Here is a 17,725-nt window from a genome sequence, read left to right on the forward strand (position 1 = left end):
GCTGGCGAAAATTGGAATCATTGTGTAGTGGGTCCCATCAGATACTAAAACTTTTTATTCTACGGCTTTTCCCCCAAAGAGATGTTGGTATATTCGATTGTTTTTTTTACGACGACATATCTGATTGTTGAAAATGAAGTAGAACATAAAAGTGGAAGCAAAGTATCATTTAGCTAAGATGACAGATATTGGTAGTTTCCTGAGAGTACCTGATATTCTCAATATGGATGGTTACACATACATACAAAATATATCATTTTTTGAACTAAACAAAATTTTGTTTCCTTATTTCTAGTCCAATTTTAAATATCATTATAGGTTGAAGGTTGTACCTTATATGTTTGTTTTCAGTTTTCATAGTAGGGTGGATGTTTCCTTTTGTACTTAATCTTTAGACATGAAGTTGATAGTTTTTTCTGGGACAAAAGAAATGGTTCAACTTCATAGGGTCATGTCTCAGGTAAGGCATCATAAGTGAAGCAAATTTGAATAAGATATGTCTCCACACTTCACAACAAAAGTAGCTATTCATTTTCCTATTTTCCTATAAGAAACTGAGCAACATTATCTAGTGATCCTATTAGCCCATTGTTCATATCTGCATTAAAGCATTTCAGTTAATTGTTTCAAAACATAGATGTTTAACTTGGCAAATTATATTGCAAGGTGCTCCTTAGGTTCATAATGATAATTCATTTCCAATGACATTGTGGAGAAGCATCACCTTAGATGCAGCTTAGAATTTATACTTTCTATTTATTAGTTATTTATTTTGGCTTAACAATGTTCTCATCACAACCTTCTGTAATGTTTACCCATGGCTAGCTTTTCATGCTGATAATTTTTATTTAGTGTTGGTATAGCAATACTTAATAGATCAGGAGAGAGGGAGACCGAGCGCACAATGTATTACTCTTTATGGTTGTTAGTTTGGAAACGAACTGATGGTCCAAAATGACTGTGAATCATGTTTTTCATAGTTGTATGTATAAGGATCTTTTTTTTAAGGAGTTCTAATATTATAATGTCGTGTTGTTCTTAGAAACACTAAATGATAATAGAATATCATTAGAACGTGGTCACTTCAGCTAAGATTACATCTATACCCTAAAAGGTATATAGCTTGCCGTGTTGTGCTAGTGTTCTTCATAATATTGCTACACAGCGTAGTGTTTCACAAATACTTCACAGAGAAGAAATATATAGGTAGAGGTATCTATATTTGTGACCTTTTAATTAATTAGCTAACACTTGCTGGTGTTTTTTCTTGTGCTGCTGTCACTCTCTCTTGACATGTCATTATGTGATTTATATTAAAAATCCAATATCTTGCTATAAACAAGCCCTATCAGTGGGACCCACGATAACTTCCCTCCCAACTCATAGTCCGTTTCCACCGAATTCTGCCTGGATCCTCTGACGGGAGGGAAAAAAAAAGACAAACAGGACCCAATAAAAAACAGAAAATCGCTTCAAAACCCTGCTCCTACTCCCCGCATGCACATATCCTATTTCTTTTCCCAATCCAATCAAACACAATACCCTCACACCACGTTTTATTTAATCGAGTACTATTTTTATATTCAAATTTTTTTTCCACTTCACACTACAAGCTCACCCAAACATCGTTTCACAAACCAAATATATACTTAAATACCAAACCAAAACATTACCGACCAAAATATTTTCGTCCACGTGCAGAGGAGCGCGCGCAAGCCATAGTGATCGTGATCGGACGCAGTCCAGCGGAAAAAGGTACGAAAAGAAATAAAACGCAAAAAAGCCAAAAAGAAATAAATCTGCTTCGTCTCCCACAGTCCCACCTCTCCGTTGCCCGTCCCCACTTCCAAAACCACCCCAAACCCTCGGAACCCCCGCTACCCTTGCCGCTGCCGGCGCAGCCATGCGCCGATCTCAGGACTGCCGCCCTTTCCGCCCGCCGGATTGGGCCCCGCCGCCTCCTCCCTACCACCGCGACCACCACCACTACCAACCCCAGCCCCAGCCCCAGCCCCAACGACACCGCCCCGCGCAGCAGCCCCCGCCGCAGTTCGCCGTGATCCTCCTCCGCGCGGGCCCCGACTTCTCCGCGCCGACCGCCACTGAGGTGGAGGCCCTCGTCGCTGGCCTCCCGTCCCCGCCCCTCGCCAGCCTCTCCGTCCGCTCCTCCGGCCGCGCCGCCGCGCGCCTCGTCTTCCGCTCCCTCCACTCCGCCGCGGCCGCCGCGCGCGAGCTCTGGGCGCTTCGTCTCGAGGGGCTCCACCTCCTCACCCCGCGCCTCCCCGAGCCCGCCCTCGCCTCCCACGCTTCCCCGCTCATCGCCTCGCTCTTCGCCGCCCACGCCTCCCGCCTCCTCGATTCCAACCTCGTGTCCCTCTCGGCAACCCGCTCAGCTGAGCTCGCGGTGTCCATCCGTGATGTGAAGCACAGTCTGGGCTCGCGGAACCGCTACCGCGACTTCGAACAGCTCCATCTCCAGAAGAAAACGCTCGAGGCTGAGAAGGAGTTGGTGGACGCCAGAATTGCCGAGTATGAGGCGGCGATGATGTCGATACGGCGTGCCATGTTGCGCGGGTCGGAGGATGAGGAGGAGGGGGTGGACTTGTTCGGGATTGTGGGTGGCGGGGAGGTGGACTTCGCGAGGGTGCACATGATTATGCTGCGTGAGTGCAGGAGGCTCAAGGAGGGGCTACCGATCTACGCATACCGCAGGAGGATTCTCAATCACATTTTTGCCAACCAGGTAAGGACGGATTGTTGGAATTCACCATGCACTTTTAATTCTAAGGGGATTGCAATGCCATGCAAATAAATTGATGGTTTGTGCTTTTGCGACCATTGACTTTGTTTGAAACTTTGAATGGGTTGTCCAGCATCCTAAATAAACTGAAATCATATCATCAGTTTGGATTTTGATGCGTATTGGCAGAATATTTTTTGCTCGTGCTTTTCGATGATTATCAGAAGAAAGCTTATTAAGTGCGCTTTTGCTGATGATGCATCAAACTTCTGATTATGTAGTCTGTCCAATGTTCGTGTGTGAGCAATTTATTTTACCAACAATTAGCCTTATTTACTTTTATTCATTGAATTTACACCATGACATGTCGGCAAGAAGGAAACAAATCTTGCTCTAAATTTTACAAGCTCTATTTTCCATAGGTCATGATCTTAATAGGGGAAACTGGTTCCGGGAAAAGCACACAGTTGGTTCAGTTTCTTGCTGACTCAGGTCTTTCTGCTGATGGTTCTATCGTCTGTACTCAACCTCGAAAAATTGCTGCTATATCTTTAGCACATAGAGTAGACGAAGAAAGTAATGGCTGTTACGGGGACAATTCCGTGCTGTCATATTCAACATTTTCAAATTCTCAAGATTTTGGTTCTAAGATTATATTCACCACAGACAGTTGTCTTTTGCATCACTGCATGAGTGATATGGGCCTGGATGGCATTTCGTATATTATTGTTGATGAAGCTCATGAAAGAAGCTTGAATACTGATCTTCTGTTAGCTATGATCAAGAAGAAGCTGCTTGATAGGCTGGATTTGCGACTTATTATAATGTCGGCCACTGCTGATGCCGACAAACTTGCTGAATACTTTTATGGCTGTCAAACATTTCATGTTAAAGGGCGAAGTTTTCCTGTTGAAATTGAATATGTTCCAGATATATCAGCAGATGTTCCCTTGAATACTGCGCCAAGTATTTCTCGCGTTGCTTATGCTACTGCTTCCTATGTTTCTGATGTTGTAAGAATGGTAAGCGTCATTCACAAGAATGAAGAAGCTGGCGCTATCCTTGCTTTTTTGACATCTCAACTGGAAGTAGAAATGGCCTGTGAAACCTTCAGCGATCCAAATGCTGTGGTACTTCCTATGCATGGAAAGCTTTCCCATGTAGAACAGAGTCTTGTCTTCAAAAGCTATCCTGGAAAGAGAAAGATCATCTTCTGCACGAATATAGCTGAAACATCATTGACCATAAAAGAAGTAAAGTATGTTGTTGATTCTGGCTTGGCCAAGGAGTGCAGATTTGTGCCTACTAGTGGTCTCAATGTACTGAAAGTCAATTGGATTTCCCAAAGTTCTGCCAATCAACGAGCTGGCCGAGCTGGTCGAACAAGAGCAGGGAAGTGTTACAGGCTTTACTCTGAATCTGACTTCGGTATGATGGAAGTGCATCAAGAACCTGAAATCCGGAAAGTTCATCTTGGCACCGCTGTTCTAAGAATACTTGCTTTGGGTGTTAGGGATGTACAAAATTTTGAGTTTGTCGATGCCCCAGATCCAGAAGCCATTGATATCGCTGTGAATAATCTTGAGCAATTAGGTGCCATAAAATATAAATATAATGGGTTTGAGCTAACTGATACTGGGCGCCACATGGTCAAATTGGGAATTGAGCCGAGGCTTGGGAAAATCATGCTTGATTGCTTCAGTATTGGTTTGAAAAAAGAGGGTGTAGTCCTAGCTGCTCTTATGGCAAATTCTAGTAGCATATTTTGTAGAGTTGGCACTAACGAGGAGAAATATAGAGCTGACCGTCTGAAAGTCCCATTCTGTCATCCTGATGGTGACCTTTTCACTTTACTCGCTGTTTATAAGAAGTGGGAGGATGAGCATGAGAACAAGAATATGTGGTGCTGGCAGAATAGTATCAATGCCAAGACCCTGAGGAGGTGCCAGGAAACTATATCTGAACTCGAAAATTGTCTAAAGCATGAGCTGAACATTATTGTTCCAAGTTATTGGTGTTGGAACCCTGAGGAGCCTACTGTGCATGATACTTTGCTGAAGAGGATTATTATATCATCTCTTAGAGGTAATCTTGCTATGTTTTCTGGACATGAAAGATCTGGGTATCACATTATTTCAGCAGATCAGCCAGTGCAACTTCACCCGTCATGCTCATTGCTCATTTATGACAACAAGCCTGAATGGGTGGTATTTGCAGAAATCTTGTCAGTCCCTAATCAATATTTGGTATGTGTTACTGCTGTTGATCATGATGACTTAGGTACAGTTCACCCCATGCATTCTATTAAGCAACTGAAGAAGAGTAAATTACAGATGAAAGTGATTACTGGGTTTGGCAGTAAGTCGCTGAGAAAATTTAACGGCAAATCTGCCCAAAATCTGCAGAAAATTATCTCACTTCTGAAGGAAGACTGCAGAGATGACCGTATAACTGTTGAAATAGACTTCACAAGCAATGAAGTTCTGCTATTTGCTAAAGAACATGATATGGAAAAGGTCTTTTCCATTGTTAATGATGCTTTGGAACTTGAAGCTAAGATGCTGAGGAATGAATGCCTCGAGAGAAGACCGGGCAGTGCTGCTCTTGCACTATTTGGCTCAGGTGCTGAAATTAAGCACTTGGAACTTGAGAAGAGAAATCTAACAGTGGAGGTTATGCATCAAAATGCTCGTCAATTATATGAAAAGGAGCTTATTTGTTTGGTGGATACTCTTGTCTCTGGTATAGCTAGTTTTCACTATCTTCTTGGGAATATTCAGGCAGTCTCAGATGAAGTGAAGTGGGCAAAGTTTACATTCCTCAAACCAGAAAAGGCTGAAGATGCTGTTTCCAAATTGAACGGGATGGAGTTTCATGGTTCCTCACTTAAAGTGGTTCCCATATGCCCTTACGACAATCGAGGATTACCGTTTCCTGCAGTTAGAGCCAAAGTTTCTTGGCCACGTAGGCCAAGCAGGGGAATTGCACTTGTAACATGTGCTAGAGGGGAAGCTGAATTTGTTGTGAAGGACTGCTTTGCCCTAGGAGTTGGTGGAAGGTATGTCAATTGTGAGGTTAGTAAGAAGTATGAGAACTGTGTCTTTGTCACAAGGGTCCCATTGCATATAACAGAACCAGAATTGTATGATGCTTTTTGTGGTGCAACAACTAGGAGAATCCTTGACGTTCGCTTGCTTAGAGGAACGCCCACAGCTGGCCCCTCTGTTTCCAAATGTGAAGAAGCACTGATGAGAGAAATCTCTCTGTTCATGCCAAATAAGAATTTTCCTGGCCAAAATTTCCGTGTGGAAGTGTTTCCTCCTGAAGAGAAAGATTCAATGATGAGAGCAACCATAACTTTTGATGGAAGTCTTCATCGAGAGGCTGCAAGAGCACTAGACCATCTTCAAGGAAGCATTCTTCCTTTTTGTCTTCCTTGGCAGATAATACAATGCCAGAATGTATTTCATAGTACTCTTTCATGTCCAGTACGCATTTACAATGTTATCAGCCAGGCAGTTGCTTCTCTGCTTGAGAGCTTTCGAAGCCAAAAAGGTATGGATGTATTCCTCATCTCGTAAGAAAATTGGATGCTTCTAATTTTTCATACTACCCTGTTGGTTGCATCATACTCTCCTTTTCCCTCATCGATGCTTTATTGTTGTTTGTTAAAAGGTCTGCTTCTGATGCTTCTTACTGTTATGTTGGTTGAATCATACTCTGCTCTTCCCTCACTGCGTTCTGTTCTTGTTTGTCTGTCTTCACTCTTCACGTTCTTCAGTCTTATATGAGCTACTCACAAACTCTTAGTCATCCTTTCTCGCATTTCATCTAACCCCTTCTCTTTCTGTTTCAAAATCCTGTCTCCCTACATTTCTCCATAAGAAGCAACTTCTTATTGTTGTCTGCTCAGCTTTGCTGCCCTTTTGTGTTTTGTGGAAGAATTTGAAATTTGTCCTATGAAGTGGTTCAAGAGATGATTATGTTAGGTTGTTTCTAATTATATTGTTCCTCATGTCTTCAGTTGGTGCAGAAAGAAACCTGTGATAAATTTTGGCTTCAATGTAAATAGAACTCACAGAACATGAGTATTTAGATAGCTATCTTTATTTGAACTATTTCTGTCTGACAATAATAAACTTAGTAAAATGCACCAACGGTCCTTAAACTTGTCCCTCAATGTCATCTAGGTCCCTAAACTCATAAAATGCACATCTGGGTCTCTAAACTTGTTAAGTATGTCACTCGAGGTCCAAATTACAATAATTAGCATAAACATGCGTACATGGCATGCCCTCAGTTGATTATAGACCGCGAGTTTATGCTGATTAGAGTGATTTGGACCTCGTGTGGCACATTTAACAAGTTCAGGGACCCACATATGCATTTTAAGAGTTTAGGGACCTAGATGACATTGTGAGAAAAGTTTAAGGACTGTTGGTGTATTTTACTCATAAACTTATAATATAATTTCTTTCTAAAGCTTAATGAAAGGGTAAAATCATTGAAATGCCTTCAAACCAGCAAAGACAGTCCAATTTTTCTGCCAGAAGAGCGTGTAATATTAGTAAAATACAATGCCCAGCGTTATGGTTTTGAACACTGAACTATGATACCATGATACAGGTTCCGAGCTTTTTCTGTACTGAGGAATGTGCGTATTGAGGCCAGTAGGGCAAACATATACATAGGAGAAAAAAAGAAACCCTTATGTTATGTGATAATACTATTAGTCGATTACACTATTGATAGCTCCAAGCCTAAAAATAACCTCCCTGCAAGGTTCTCAGTTGTTTCCAATTGACCAACGCCCAGGAGGTATGACCATTTAAATTAGGCAAAAATTGCTGTGGGACACTGTTAATTCGTGAAAAATTGCTGTAGGACACTGTTAAATTTTTTCTTTGCTGCAGGGCACTCGTTTCTAGTGTCCTACAGCAAAGAAATTTTTTAACAGTGTCCTACAGAAAGAGCACTTTCTAAGAGTGTCCTGTAGCAAGATTGCCCTTTTAATCAAGCAGTAAACATGTCATAAGTGATATGTTACAGTTAACTTTTTCTTCAAGAGCTAAAATGGCAAGTAATTCTGAGTGGAGGTAATATTCTTCAAGAGCATACATACATGATACAAATACTCTTTGTCTGTATTCTCGATATGTAAATTCAGAGGTGTGTATTCATAAGTGAATTTTTCAGAACCACTGTGGGCTTTGCTAGCAGATCTAGTATTAAATTTTGAAACCAAGTGATCTATTGCAGAAAACAAACCACAAAAGATCAATTGCGACCACTAACCATTGTAGACGTGCTCCCTGCGGTAAACCCTAAATGTGGTGCTGCCAGTCTTATGTAGCTCCTAGTCGGTCCACCACTGTATTGTTTGTTTGTTTGAGACTGCAAAGTATTTGAATCTGCTGGTGAATTATAAGTCTTAATCATTTGCTATTTCTGCATGCAGGTGTGTCTTACAATTTAGAAAAGAATGAGAATGGCAATTTCCGGGTTAAACTCACCGCAAATGCCACGAAAACAATAGCAGATTTGAGAAGGCCTCTTGAGCTTTTGATGAAAGGCAAAACCATAAACCATCCTGATCTGACGTTAAGCGCAGTTCAGCTGCTCTTATCCCGTGATGGTATGGCACATTTGAAATCAGTTGAACAGGAGACTGGTACTTACATTCTGTATGACAGGCAAAGTCTGAATATTAAAGTCTTTGGACATACAGATCAGGTGGCTGCAGCAGAGGAAAAATTGGTCCATGCACTTCTACAGCTCCATGAGAAGAAGCCTCTTGAAGTTCGTCTTCGTGGCCGGAACCTCCCACCAAACTTGATGAAGGAAGTAATAAAAATTTTTGGAGCTGATTTAGAAGGATTTAAGAAAGAGGTCCCTGCAGTAGAGCTTCAGTTGAATACACGAAGCCATACACTTTATGTTCGAGGAAGCAAGGAAGACAAGCAAAGGGTGGAAGAGATGATCTCCGGGCTGATAACCTCTAGTGACCACAATGCTCTGGTTCGACTGTCATCAGAAAATGCATGTCCTATTTGCCTGTGCGAACTAGAAGATCCCTTTAAGCTTGAATCCTGTGGTCACATATTTTGTTTGGCTTGTTTGGTGGATCAGTGTGAATCTGCCATAAAATCACAAGATGGCTTCCCTCTTTGTTGCCTCAAAAATGGGTGCAGAAAGCTCCTCCTCCTCGTTGATCTGAGGTCTCTCCTTCCTAATCCTGACAAGCTGGACGAGCTGTTCAGAGCTTCCTTGAATGCATTTGTTGCATCTAGCGCAGGATTATACCGTTTCTGCCCCACACCTGATTGCACATCCATTTACCAAGTGTCTGATGCAGATGCAGAAGGCAAACCTTTTGTCTGTGGGGCTTGCTCTGTGGAGATCTGCACTAAGTGCCATCTCGAATATCATCCTTTCATATCTTGTGAGGCATACAAAGAGTACAAGGAAGACCCAGATGCAACTCTGCGTGAATGGCGCAAAGGGAGGGAGAATGTGAAGAACTGCCCTTCCTGTGGATATACAATTGAGAAAGCTGAAGGTTGCAACCATGTTGAGTGTAGGTGTGGCAGTCACATTTGCTGGGCATGCTTGGAGAACTTCAAGAGCAGCGATGAGTGTTATAGCCATCTCAGGTCTGTGCACCTATCTTATTAGAAAATTATGTAGAATCTAGATGTAAATTTGTACATATCAGCACAAATAATCAGATTTGTGTATAATATGGGAAGCTGATTTCCTTCCAACTATTAACCTAGTCAAAATTGTCTGATTCCATGGGTTCCCATCTCTTTCTGTGTTTATAATATGGTAGATGCTTTATCCTTTTTTTTTTTTTAAAAAGTACAATCTTATTCAGAACATTGTCACAGCAAATTATTCTCATGAAGTTGATTCTTGATTTGACCGTTACCACAGCAGATTGTTCTCAGGAAGTAGATCTTTGCACAGAGAAACTTAGTCATGGAAAACACTGTTACAAACATATTGCAGGCAAATAAACGTATGCGAAGGCATGAATCTATAATAAAATGTTTTAAGTTGGGAGCCCTATTAATTTCTTTTGCCGTCTCCATCATGACTATGTGTAGTGAATGAAATGTTGTATTTGTTCTGATTGATACAATATAGTTTCCCTTTGAGTTTCGAGTATCGCAAGCGGACAAATGAATGAAATGTTGTATTTGTTCTGATTGATACAATATGTTTTAACTCAACATTACAGAGTCTGGGATCTCTGTAATATCTTAAGTATGCTGTATTACTCAAAGTATGCCATATTATTCCCGAGTATACTGTATTATTCCAAGCAGCTATATTTCCTGGGTTTTGTCACATTGGACAGATAGATACAGGATAGAAAAGCTACGTGATTGTGATTTGTGAAGTACCACATTACATCCATATATTGTTGAGACACTTTATTGTGAGCTAGCTGTAAGGTTTTTCATTCAGCAAGTTTCTTATTGTTGAATACATGATTCACGACTGACGCAGTTATCATTAACTCCTGTTTTGAATGAGATTTAAACTGGACTTGCTTTGCACCTATCATTTTGTTGTTATTCATATGACCGCACATAATCCGATTTGGATATTTCTCCTATTCTAACACCCACTTTAATCTTATAATGCTCTATGATTTGGTGGAATGGATGCTTGGACATCGCGGAGTAATACTGTGGCATGCTCAGAACTCTTCATGATTTCCTTGTGATTGTGTACTCATAGAATCATAGTACTGCACTATAGCTTGATTATAGCAGCTCGCTAGTCCAGTTTATGTCCATGTAATTGACACAACCTACGAAATAGATCTTGTCCCGGTTGGGATAGAGTTTTTCCCGGGTTCGATGTGCAATCTACTCTAGCAAGTGAGGAATCACTCAGTATGGCGGGAAGTGCTCGGCAAGGTCACTGTGTTTACTTTTCCTTCGATTTCATTTACTTTTAACCTAACCCAGATGAAGCTTAGATTCTTCTTCTTACTAAATCAATCAAATTGATCCTCGACTGGCACCCTCTGCCTTGCCTGGCGGCATCGCGGTTGGCCACCGACCTCACCCCAATTCGTGAACCTAGACGGCAATGCGACTCAATTCTTCAGGACGGGTATAATTATCCATTCACAAATTACTATAGACAAGTACAAGATACAGACGAAACCACTGCAGCAACTAGTGCAATTCTTCGCTCTAATCGTATCAGGTAATTCCGGGAGGGTCGGCAAGAATGGATGTTTCACCCGTGACACCAGCTAACAAAGGGTAAAACACGACATTGGCTTCGATCAACTTCATTCGGTATTTACACACCCACACACACACCTAGCTGCTCTTGAAGTCCCATCTCTTAATGGATAAGGTTTTTCTCCACTTCTCCAAGAGTATCAACATGCCATGGATACATGAATGCACTTCTTAGTGATGTCCAATGGCAGAAATTCCGATACAAGATATACAAGCACCATGCGAGAACACATTTACACGGGCATATTACATTGAGATGAGGATGAATACACGAGTGATCTTAGGCACCATGGACACCACCAACAGCTTCCTGAAGATGCTTCACAGCGCTGTCGTAGTTCACGAAACCCATGAACCAGAACTCGTGGTTGTCAACTGAGACGACCTGAATGTACCTCTCTGCAGGGTTTTGCTGACTTGCCGTGGGAGTGACTGATCTCAAGTGAAGAAGGGGTAAAACCACCTGTCAATGCGTACAGAACTGATCAGGCGCAGTAGGAACTAGGAAGCACAAGAGCATATATCTTTCAACGGCCATGGTTCAAGGAACTAAACAAAATGCAAACAAGGGCAAATCCATGTTTCCCATGCTTTTGTCAATACTATTAACTTACATCAAGGATGAGACTAACAAATGTAGTATACATATCAAGCTGTAGAGTGTAGACATAGAACTGCAGATAATTACTGTGAAATCAAGTACTTCCAATTTAGCAACCAATTACAGGTCGTGTACTCTACAAGTTCACAGCTAAGTCTATCGCAACAAAGCCCGGAGTTCTAATCAGTGCCTATTACAAAGACATGTGGAATGGCAACGAGTATCCCTCTTTTAGCACAAACCGGAGTACCAAAAAATGAGAAGTGTTCATTGACAATCTATGCTCAATGAAGAATGAAATACTATTGCACACGCTGAAGAGGGGGAAAAGAAGAAGCGGGCACCATACCCTACCTTATAAAAGGATGACGCAGTTTTGTTGTCCTCGGTCACATATGTCACGGGGCTGTCACTGCCAAACGCAACCTTGGCAGTTGATAGGTACAAGATGCCCATGATCGGTCCATGAGATGTCGATAGGTAGCACACATACACCTTCTTGAGCTTCTCATCTGGTGAGCACTCAAAAGTCTGCTGAAAAATCTTGTCGTAACCGCCCTCAGATATGACCTTTGATATCTGAGCAATCCTCCCCATTGCAGTATCAGTGATGCTAGGTCCAGTTTTCACTGCAGAGATGCACATGCATGGAAGGCACACAGCCACACCATTAGAAGTCATTTGCATTGCTCATAGCAATGTGAAACAGATGTAGGCATGGAACTTGGAGCATGACTGAACATAGCATACTCGGTATGTGTCACCATGTGTGTGTACTATGCCTTAGAAGTGCCCTAATAAGCAGTAAAGCTATAACCACATGTAGTGTGGCTCTGAGATCAACTCACTAAATGCTGTGGATTTTCATATTGCAAATTGGTGAACCTAAGTATACCAGAATTTTTATGTTCAGTTATTGGTGTTATTGGTTGAATTAAAAATTGTGGGTGGGTTCAATTTACACACTGGCGGGTAATGGGGACCACTCACGGTGCTGCCAGACGTCGCCGGCGATGCCCTCGGTCTTGCGCGCGGCCTCGTTGAACTTCTTCCCCACCATGCCGAACATCTCTATCAAATTCTCCCTAGCGCCTGCGGTGACCAATCCCCAAATGTTGCCAAACCAAAACCACAACGATCAGAGCACGAAGCAAGCACCGGAAGGACCTGAGCGGCAAAGAGCATGAGGCGAGGGGGGCAGGTGCTCACTCTTGGCGGGCGGATTGGGCGACGGGGCGGAGAGCACGTAGGGGTTGGTGCCTCCGCCGGAGGCGGCCGGCGGCACGATGGGCGGCGGCGCCATGTCCTCCGGGGACAGGCGCGGGTACGCCGCGTGCTCCAGCGGCGCCGCGTCCGCGGAAGCGGGCGCGTGAGCTTCGGGCTTGGGATCCATGGGCGATCGGGGGTAGGTGTCTCGGTGGGATGCAGAGGAGACTGCCAGGCTGGGGCGAGGTGGGAGATTGATCGGGGAGAATGAATTGACAGTTGAGGGGGACGCAGGGCGCGACACGTGGATGACAGAGTACTGGAGCTAGGGTCAGCGATTAAAATTTCGCCGAAAATTCGGTGAAATTTTACGAATTTTGAGGAACAATACGTAATTGGGGACGAAAAATGATCAAAATTTCGGTAAATTTTCATAAATTATAGTTTTTTTTTTGCTGTGAATAAAAAAATTGTAAAACTAAATTGCGCTACCCCAGTTGACTCGAACGCCGACTTCTGCATTGTGCCCTCGCGTAGGGGTCGTCGTCGAGTCGATCCCGTGGAGCTTGCCCGTCCGGCTCCGAGCGTTTTGCCGTCGGCTGCTGATCATACTGGCAGCCTGAGTAGAGAGTACCTGTGCAATCACGCGAGGCTGCAAGCTTGCAAATGGCAAAAGGTCACAGATCGCATCGCACACGGTAGTGTCGCTCTCGTGTCGAGTTTGCGCAAGAAACTAACAAGATGAACCAATCAGAAATTACAGCAAGATTAACCGGCGAAGGTTCCTTCAAAGGAAAATAAATGAATTAATTCAAGGTGTGCTGAGAAGAAAATGAGAACCTTTTTATTTAAACATCAGATGCAATGTCTCAAAGTTACATCTTACAGACCACACATGGCAACAGTAGCTCAGAAGTAGAATCAAATTTCTCTTTAATTTCTCTTCATACCGACATGAGACTACCAGGTTGAGCCGTGCCCCAGATATACTTTGACAGTCAGTCCCAAAGTGATGTTTTATCCTCATAAGCAAGTCCTCAAAATGGCATGCTGGAGTGCCATGAAGCATGCCAAGCAGGCAAACACCATCTCTGCAGGTCAAAGGCATCAATAGTTGAGAGGTTTCCCTGACACGGAGAGCTCCACTGCTGCCATAACCAGATATGCGACAATATTGACCTTACAACCATGGCTAATGTGGTCATGCAGCCACCACTTATCTGTGAATTTGGTGAAAATGGATGGCCCTTCTCCACCTGGATCAATGAAGTATCCCATCTCGATAACAACATTCCAATGCAATACATCACTGTACAAACTTTTCTAGGAAACTCAAAGAATTTACATCAACCAAAGAGCATAGCAAACATATACTAAGATAAAAATTACATATTGGAGGGGAGAGGGGATTGAAAAAGAAGAAGAGAACTTTCATGTCTTTGTATCAGAGAGAAATCCTACAGAAAGGATGTTTGCATTACCTAGTAAGATACCTAGTAAGATTCTCTAAGATACCTCTCAAATGGTTTGACAGATTAGTTTGCACCAGGCTTCATAATTAGAACAGATGCTCTCGCATGCCGTTGGTGGAAGCTTGCTTAAATGATATAGCCTGCACCTGTACACTGAGAAATGAATAGTATGGTAAGCGATTGTTGCAAGAATCATGAGAAAAGGGGTGCATGACATGCTATTGCTACATTTTTATGACCTAGCAGTGTGATTACCAACATATTCAGGGTCATTGCTAGCTGACAACAACTTAATAACAACTCTGTGCATTGACAGATATAACACACATAAAAAATGTAAAATAAATTGAATGGGGATCTCAAACATAAGCACATACATTAGCCTTCAAATATGCAGGCTATCTAAACACAAGCACATGGATTGGGGCTCATCAAGCAACACCAGGTTCAAGTGCAGAGCATGTTTTATATAGCAATTTCATGAACTCCTGAGGCGAGATAGTGTTGCCTTGCAGTAATTCTTTTGAAAAATCGGGCAGCCCCTCCAATAGCTTTTTGTCTTCATTGCTTGCCATCAGAGAAGTGACAATAGTAGAAATAACTTTTGAATCAAGAGCTACATTCTTGGTTCTCATTTCACCGATCAATTCCAAAACCTTTCTTGTCTGGCCTTTAGCACTATAACCTCGGATCAGTGAATCAAACACAACAACGTCAGGCACAAAGCTACTGGCAATCATCTGTTTAAGAACCCTCACAGCTTCTCCAAGGTCTCCTAATTTCGCAAACATGTTGATTAGAGTAGAATATGTCACAGCATCAGGAGTCAGACCCTCATCAAGCATATCATTAAGCAACTGTTTTACAGTTTTCATGTCACCAGATCTGCAAGCACCATTGATCATTGTGCTATATGCGACAACATCTAGTGTGCAGTTCTTCTCCATCTCACTGAACAAAATCATAGCCCGCTCCATCATTCCCTGTTCACACATAGCTGCAAGCAAAGGAACATAGTGAGATAGCTCAGGCTTTATCTCACGGTGTTGCATTGTACACAAGAACTTTTCCGCACGGTCAACTTGCCACATCTTGCTGAAGCCATTTATCAATATGCTATAGGTGAAGGAATCAGGCTCCAATCCAGAACTAGCAAGCTCATCCATCAGCTCCATAGCCATCTTTACCTTGTGAACTCTAAGGAATCCACCAATAAGATAATTATACGTCACCAAGTTACACATACACCCCTTCTCAGCCATCAATTCACGAACTTGGATTGCTTGTCTCATCCGACCAATCTTACAAAGTCCATGTATAACTGAGTTGAACGTCGTCACATCAGGCTCAACCACACTATTTCCTTGAATCATCTCTTCAAGCAACCCCATGGCCTCATCCATCTCGAGCACACTGCAAAGACCTGTGATCAGGGTGTTGTATGTGACAACATCCGGTGCCACCCCCTTCTCTTCCATCTCCTTCCTCATACTGACCGCCTCCCTCACCGACCCTTCCTTGCACAAGGAATTGATCAGCACATTGTATGTCACCACATTTGGCTCCAGCCCCCGCTCCACCATCATGTCCATCACCTTTGCAGCATTTATTGTCTTCCCCTCTTTACACAAGTTATCGATTAAACCAGTGAACATGATCACATCCGGCTCAACACCTCGCCGGGACATTTCTCCAAACACCTTGCCTACATCCTGCCACCGCCCGGACTTGCAGTACCCACGCAGCAAACAACTGTACACAACCACGTTAGGCTCGATACCACTCTCACACATCTCATTCAGCAGCTCCACGGCCCCGTCGACGTCCGCGTAGTCGCACAGCCCATGAATGAGCGTGCCGTACGTGACGACGTCGGCGCGGACGCCGCGGGCTTCCATGGACCGGAGCATGCCCACCGCTTCGTCCGTGCGGCGTGCGGCGCAGAGCGCGCGCATGACCGTGGTGTACGAGACGGCGTTGGGGCGGGAGCCCAGGTGGGGCTCCTGCGACATGTCGCGGAGGAGGGAGAGGGCCCGGTGCAGGTCCCCGCGGCGGCAGAGGGCGGCGAGGACGGTGTTGTAGGAGACGGCGTCGCGGACGGTGGGGAGCGCAGAAAGGAGGGAGCAGGCCTCCGAGCAGGGCGCCAGGCGGAGGCGGCGGTTGAGGAGCGCCGCGGCATCGGCGCGGCCGCGGCGGAGGAGCACTGCGAGGAAGGGCGCGGCGGGGCGAGGGGGCTTCGAGGCTGGGAGCTGGGGCGGGACGGGCGCGGCGGGTGAGGCGGAGGTGGTGGCGGTGACGGCGCGGACGAGACGGGGCTCCGGGCGCTTTCTCATCGCGGCGGGGAGTCGGGACGGTGTCAAGGTGGGAGCAGGAGCACGCGGCGGCTTGGTTTCGGCAAGGGGTTTTTACGAGTTTCCCCCTCGTTTCCTGCCGTATTTCCCCGACGAAATGGGATAAACACGGCGCGGCGCGCGCTAAGCTGCCCTGCCGGGCGGCAGGCGTTGGGCTCCGCGGTGCGGGCTGCGGAGTGGCGCGCCGCCGCCTAAGAACCGCGGCCAAATCGACGCGTGAACGGGCGAGGGGGTTCTGCCGGCGCACGTTGGTCAGCGCCGCGCGCGCGGGGTGCGGACGACGTCGGCCGTGCGCCGCCGATCGATCTGGATGGGCTCCCCAGTGGGCCAGGGAAGGAAAGAAAGCTTAGGGCTAAAAGAAATTGAAAAAATAACAGAGCTCCTTCAGGCGACGCCTCACGATTGTTCGATCTTCATTCAACGCGTGAAACTTTATCTTCAATCTCCGGATATTTCTTTTATTATGTATTTCTCTCTCCTGTTGTTCACCCTCGCGTCGTCAGCCTACACCCATCTTCGTCGGCATCCCCTCTCTCCTAATCTATCATCATACTAATCAATCTATTTTTGAGCTCCTCCATCAGCTCACAGCCCACAACTCCGACGGCATCACACCGTAGCCCAACGTCGGTCTAATCGTCACTTTAATCTCTCTCTAACCTTTCTGAGTCACCGATGAACTAAAAACTTGTCGGTGTTTAGATAGATGCCTGAAATCAAACGTGCGATTTCAGACGCCATAAGATTAGGAAGTTTGTATATTAAAACATTAAAAACAAAATATTACATGGGTGTAGCAATTGCTACTGGAAATAAAGCTTGAACTCTCGTATCCACTCAAGCCAAATAGCAGAAACTAAACAACATAATGTTGAGAAGAGTTTCCGATCTGTTATCACTGGGAAGTGGTGGATGGTCTCGTCGATGACCCGCAGTACAGACGACAAAGCTAGGCCTCTTGCACTTTGGCGCTGGAGATTGACGGTTGTTGAGCCGTTGATCTGTTATAAACTTCACCGGGCTCGAGCAGAAAACACTTATGCAGTAACAACAAATCGGAATTACAGTGATGCAAGATGGAACTAAAC

General features: G+C 44.3%; 3 protein-coding genes across 6 annotated transcripts; 1 reads left to right on the forward strand and 2 right to left on the reverse strand.

Moving 5' to 3' along the window:
• The first annotated feature begins 1,777 nt into the window (after positions 1-1,777).
• Positions 1,778-9,530, forward strand: LOC133892640 (ATP-dependent RNA helicase DEAH11, chloroplastic-like). Of its 2 annotated transcripts, XM_062333532.1 has the most exons (4): positions 1,778-2,743; positions 3,163-6,295; positions 8,199-8,375; positions 8,469-9,530. In XM_062333532.1, exons 1-4 carry the CDS (start codon positions 1,904-1,906, stop codon positions 9,413-9,415), a joined length of 5,097 nt encoding a protein of 1,698 aa, XP_062189516.1. In that variant the 5' UTR covers positions 1,778-1,903; the 3' UTR covers positions 9,416-9,530. The 2 variants fall into 2 exon arrangements, with proteins under 2 accessions (XP_062189516.1, XP_062189515.1); XM_062333531.1 differs by having other exon boundaries at positions 1,779-2,743; positions 8,199-9,530.
• A 1,486-nt stretch (positions 9,531-11,016) lies between these two features.
• LOC133892642 (GEM-like protein 1) lies at positions 11,017-13,134 on the reverse strand. The gene is made up of 4 exons (XM_062333536.1): positions 12,818-13,134; positions 12,599-12,700; positions 11,963-12,237; positions 11,017-11,470 (listed from the first exon to the last, which is right to left on the reverse strand). Exons 1-4 carry the CDS (start codon positions 12,999-13,001, stop codon positions 11,288-11,290), a joined length of 744 nt encoding a protein of 247 aa, XP_062189520.1. The 5' UTR covers positions 13,002-13,134; the 3' UTR covers positions 11,017-11,287.
• Positions 13,135-13,636: 502 nt separating this feature from the next.
• LOC133892641 (pentatricopeptide repeat-containing protein At4g28010-like) lies at positions 13,637-16,962 on the reverse strand. 3 transcript variants are annotated; one of them, XM_062333535.1, is made up of 4 exons: positions 14,664-16,962; positions 14,308-14,439; positions 13,994-14,070; positions 13,637-13,905 (listed from the first exon to the last, which is right to left on the reverse strand). In XM_062333535.1, exon 1 carries the CDS (start codon positions 16,617-16,619, stop codon positions 14,718-14,720), a length of 1,902 nt encoding a protein of 633 aa, XP_062189519.1. In that variant the 5' UTR covers positions 16,620-16,962; the 3' UTR covers positions 13,637-13,905; positions 13,994-14,070; positions 14,308-14,439; positions 14,664-14,717. The 3 variants fall into 3 exon arrangements, with proteins under 3 accessions (XP_062189519.1, XP_062189518.1, XP_062189517.1); XM_062333534.1 differs by having other exon boundaries at positions 13,637-14,070; XM_062333533.1 differs by having other exon boundaries at positions 13,637-14,439.
• Positions 16,963-17,725: the final 763 nt, after the last annotated feature.

Source organism: Phragmites australis, chromosome 15 (genome assembly GCF_958298935.1).
Source record: "Phragmites australis chromosome 15, lpPhrAust1.1, whole genome shotgun sequence".
Lineage (NCBI taxonomy): Eukaryota > Viridiplantae > Streptophyta > Magnoliopsida > Poales > Poaceae > Phragmites > Phragmites australis.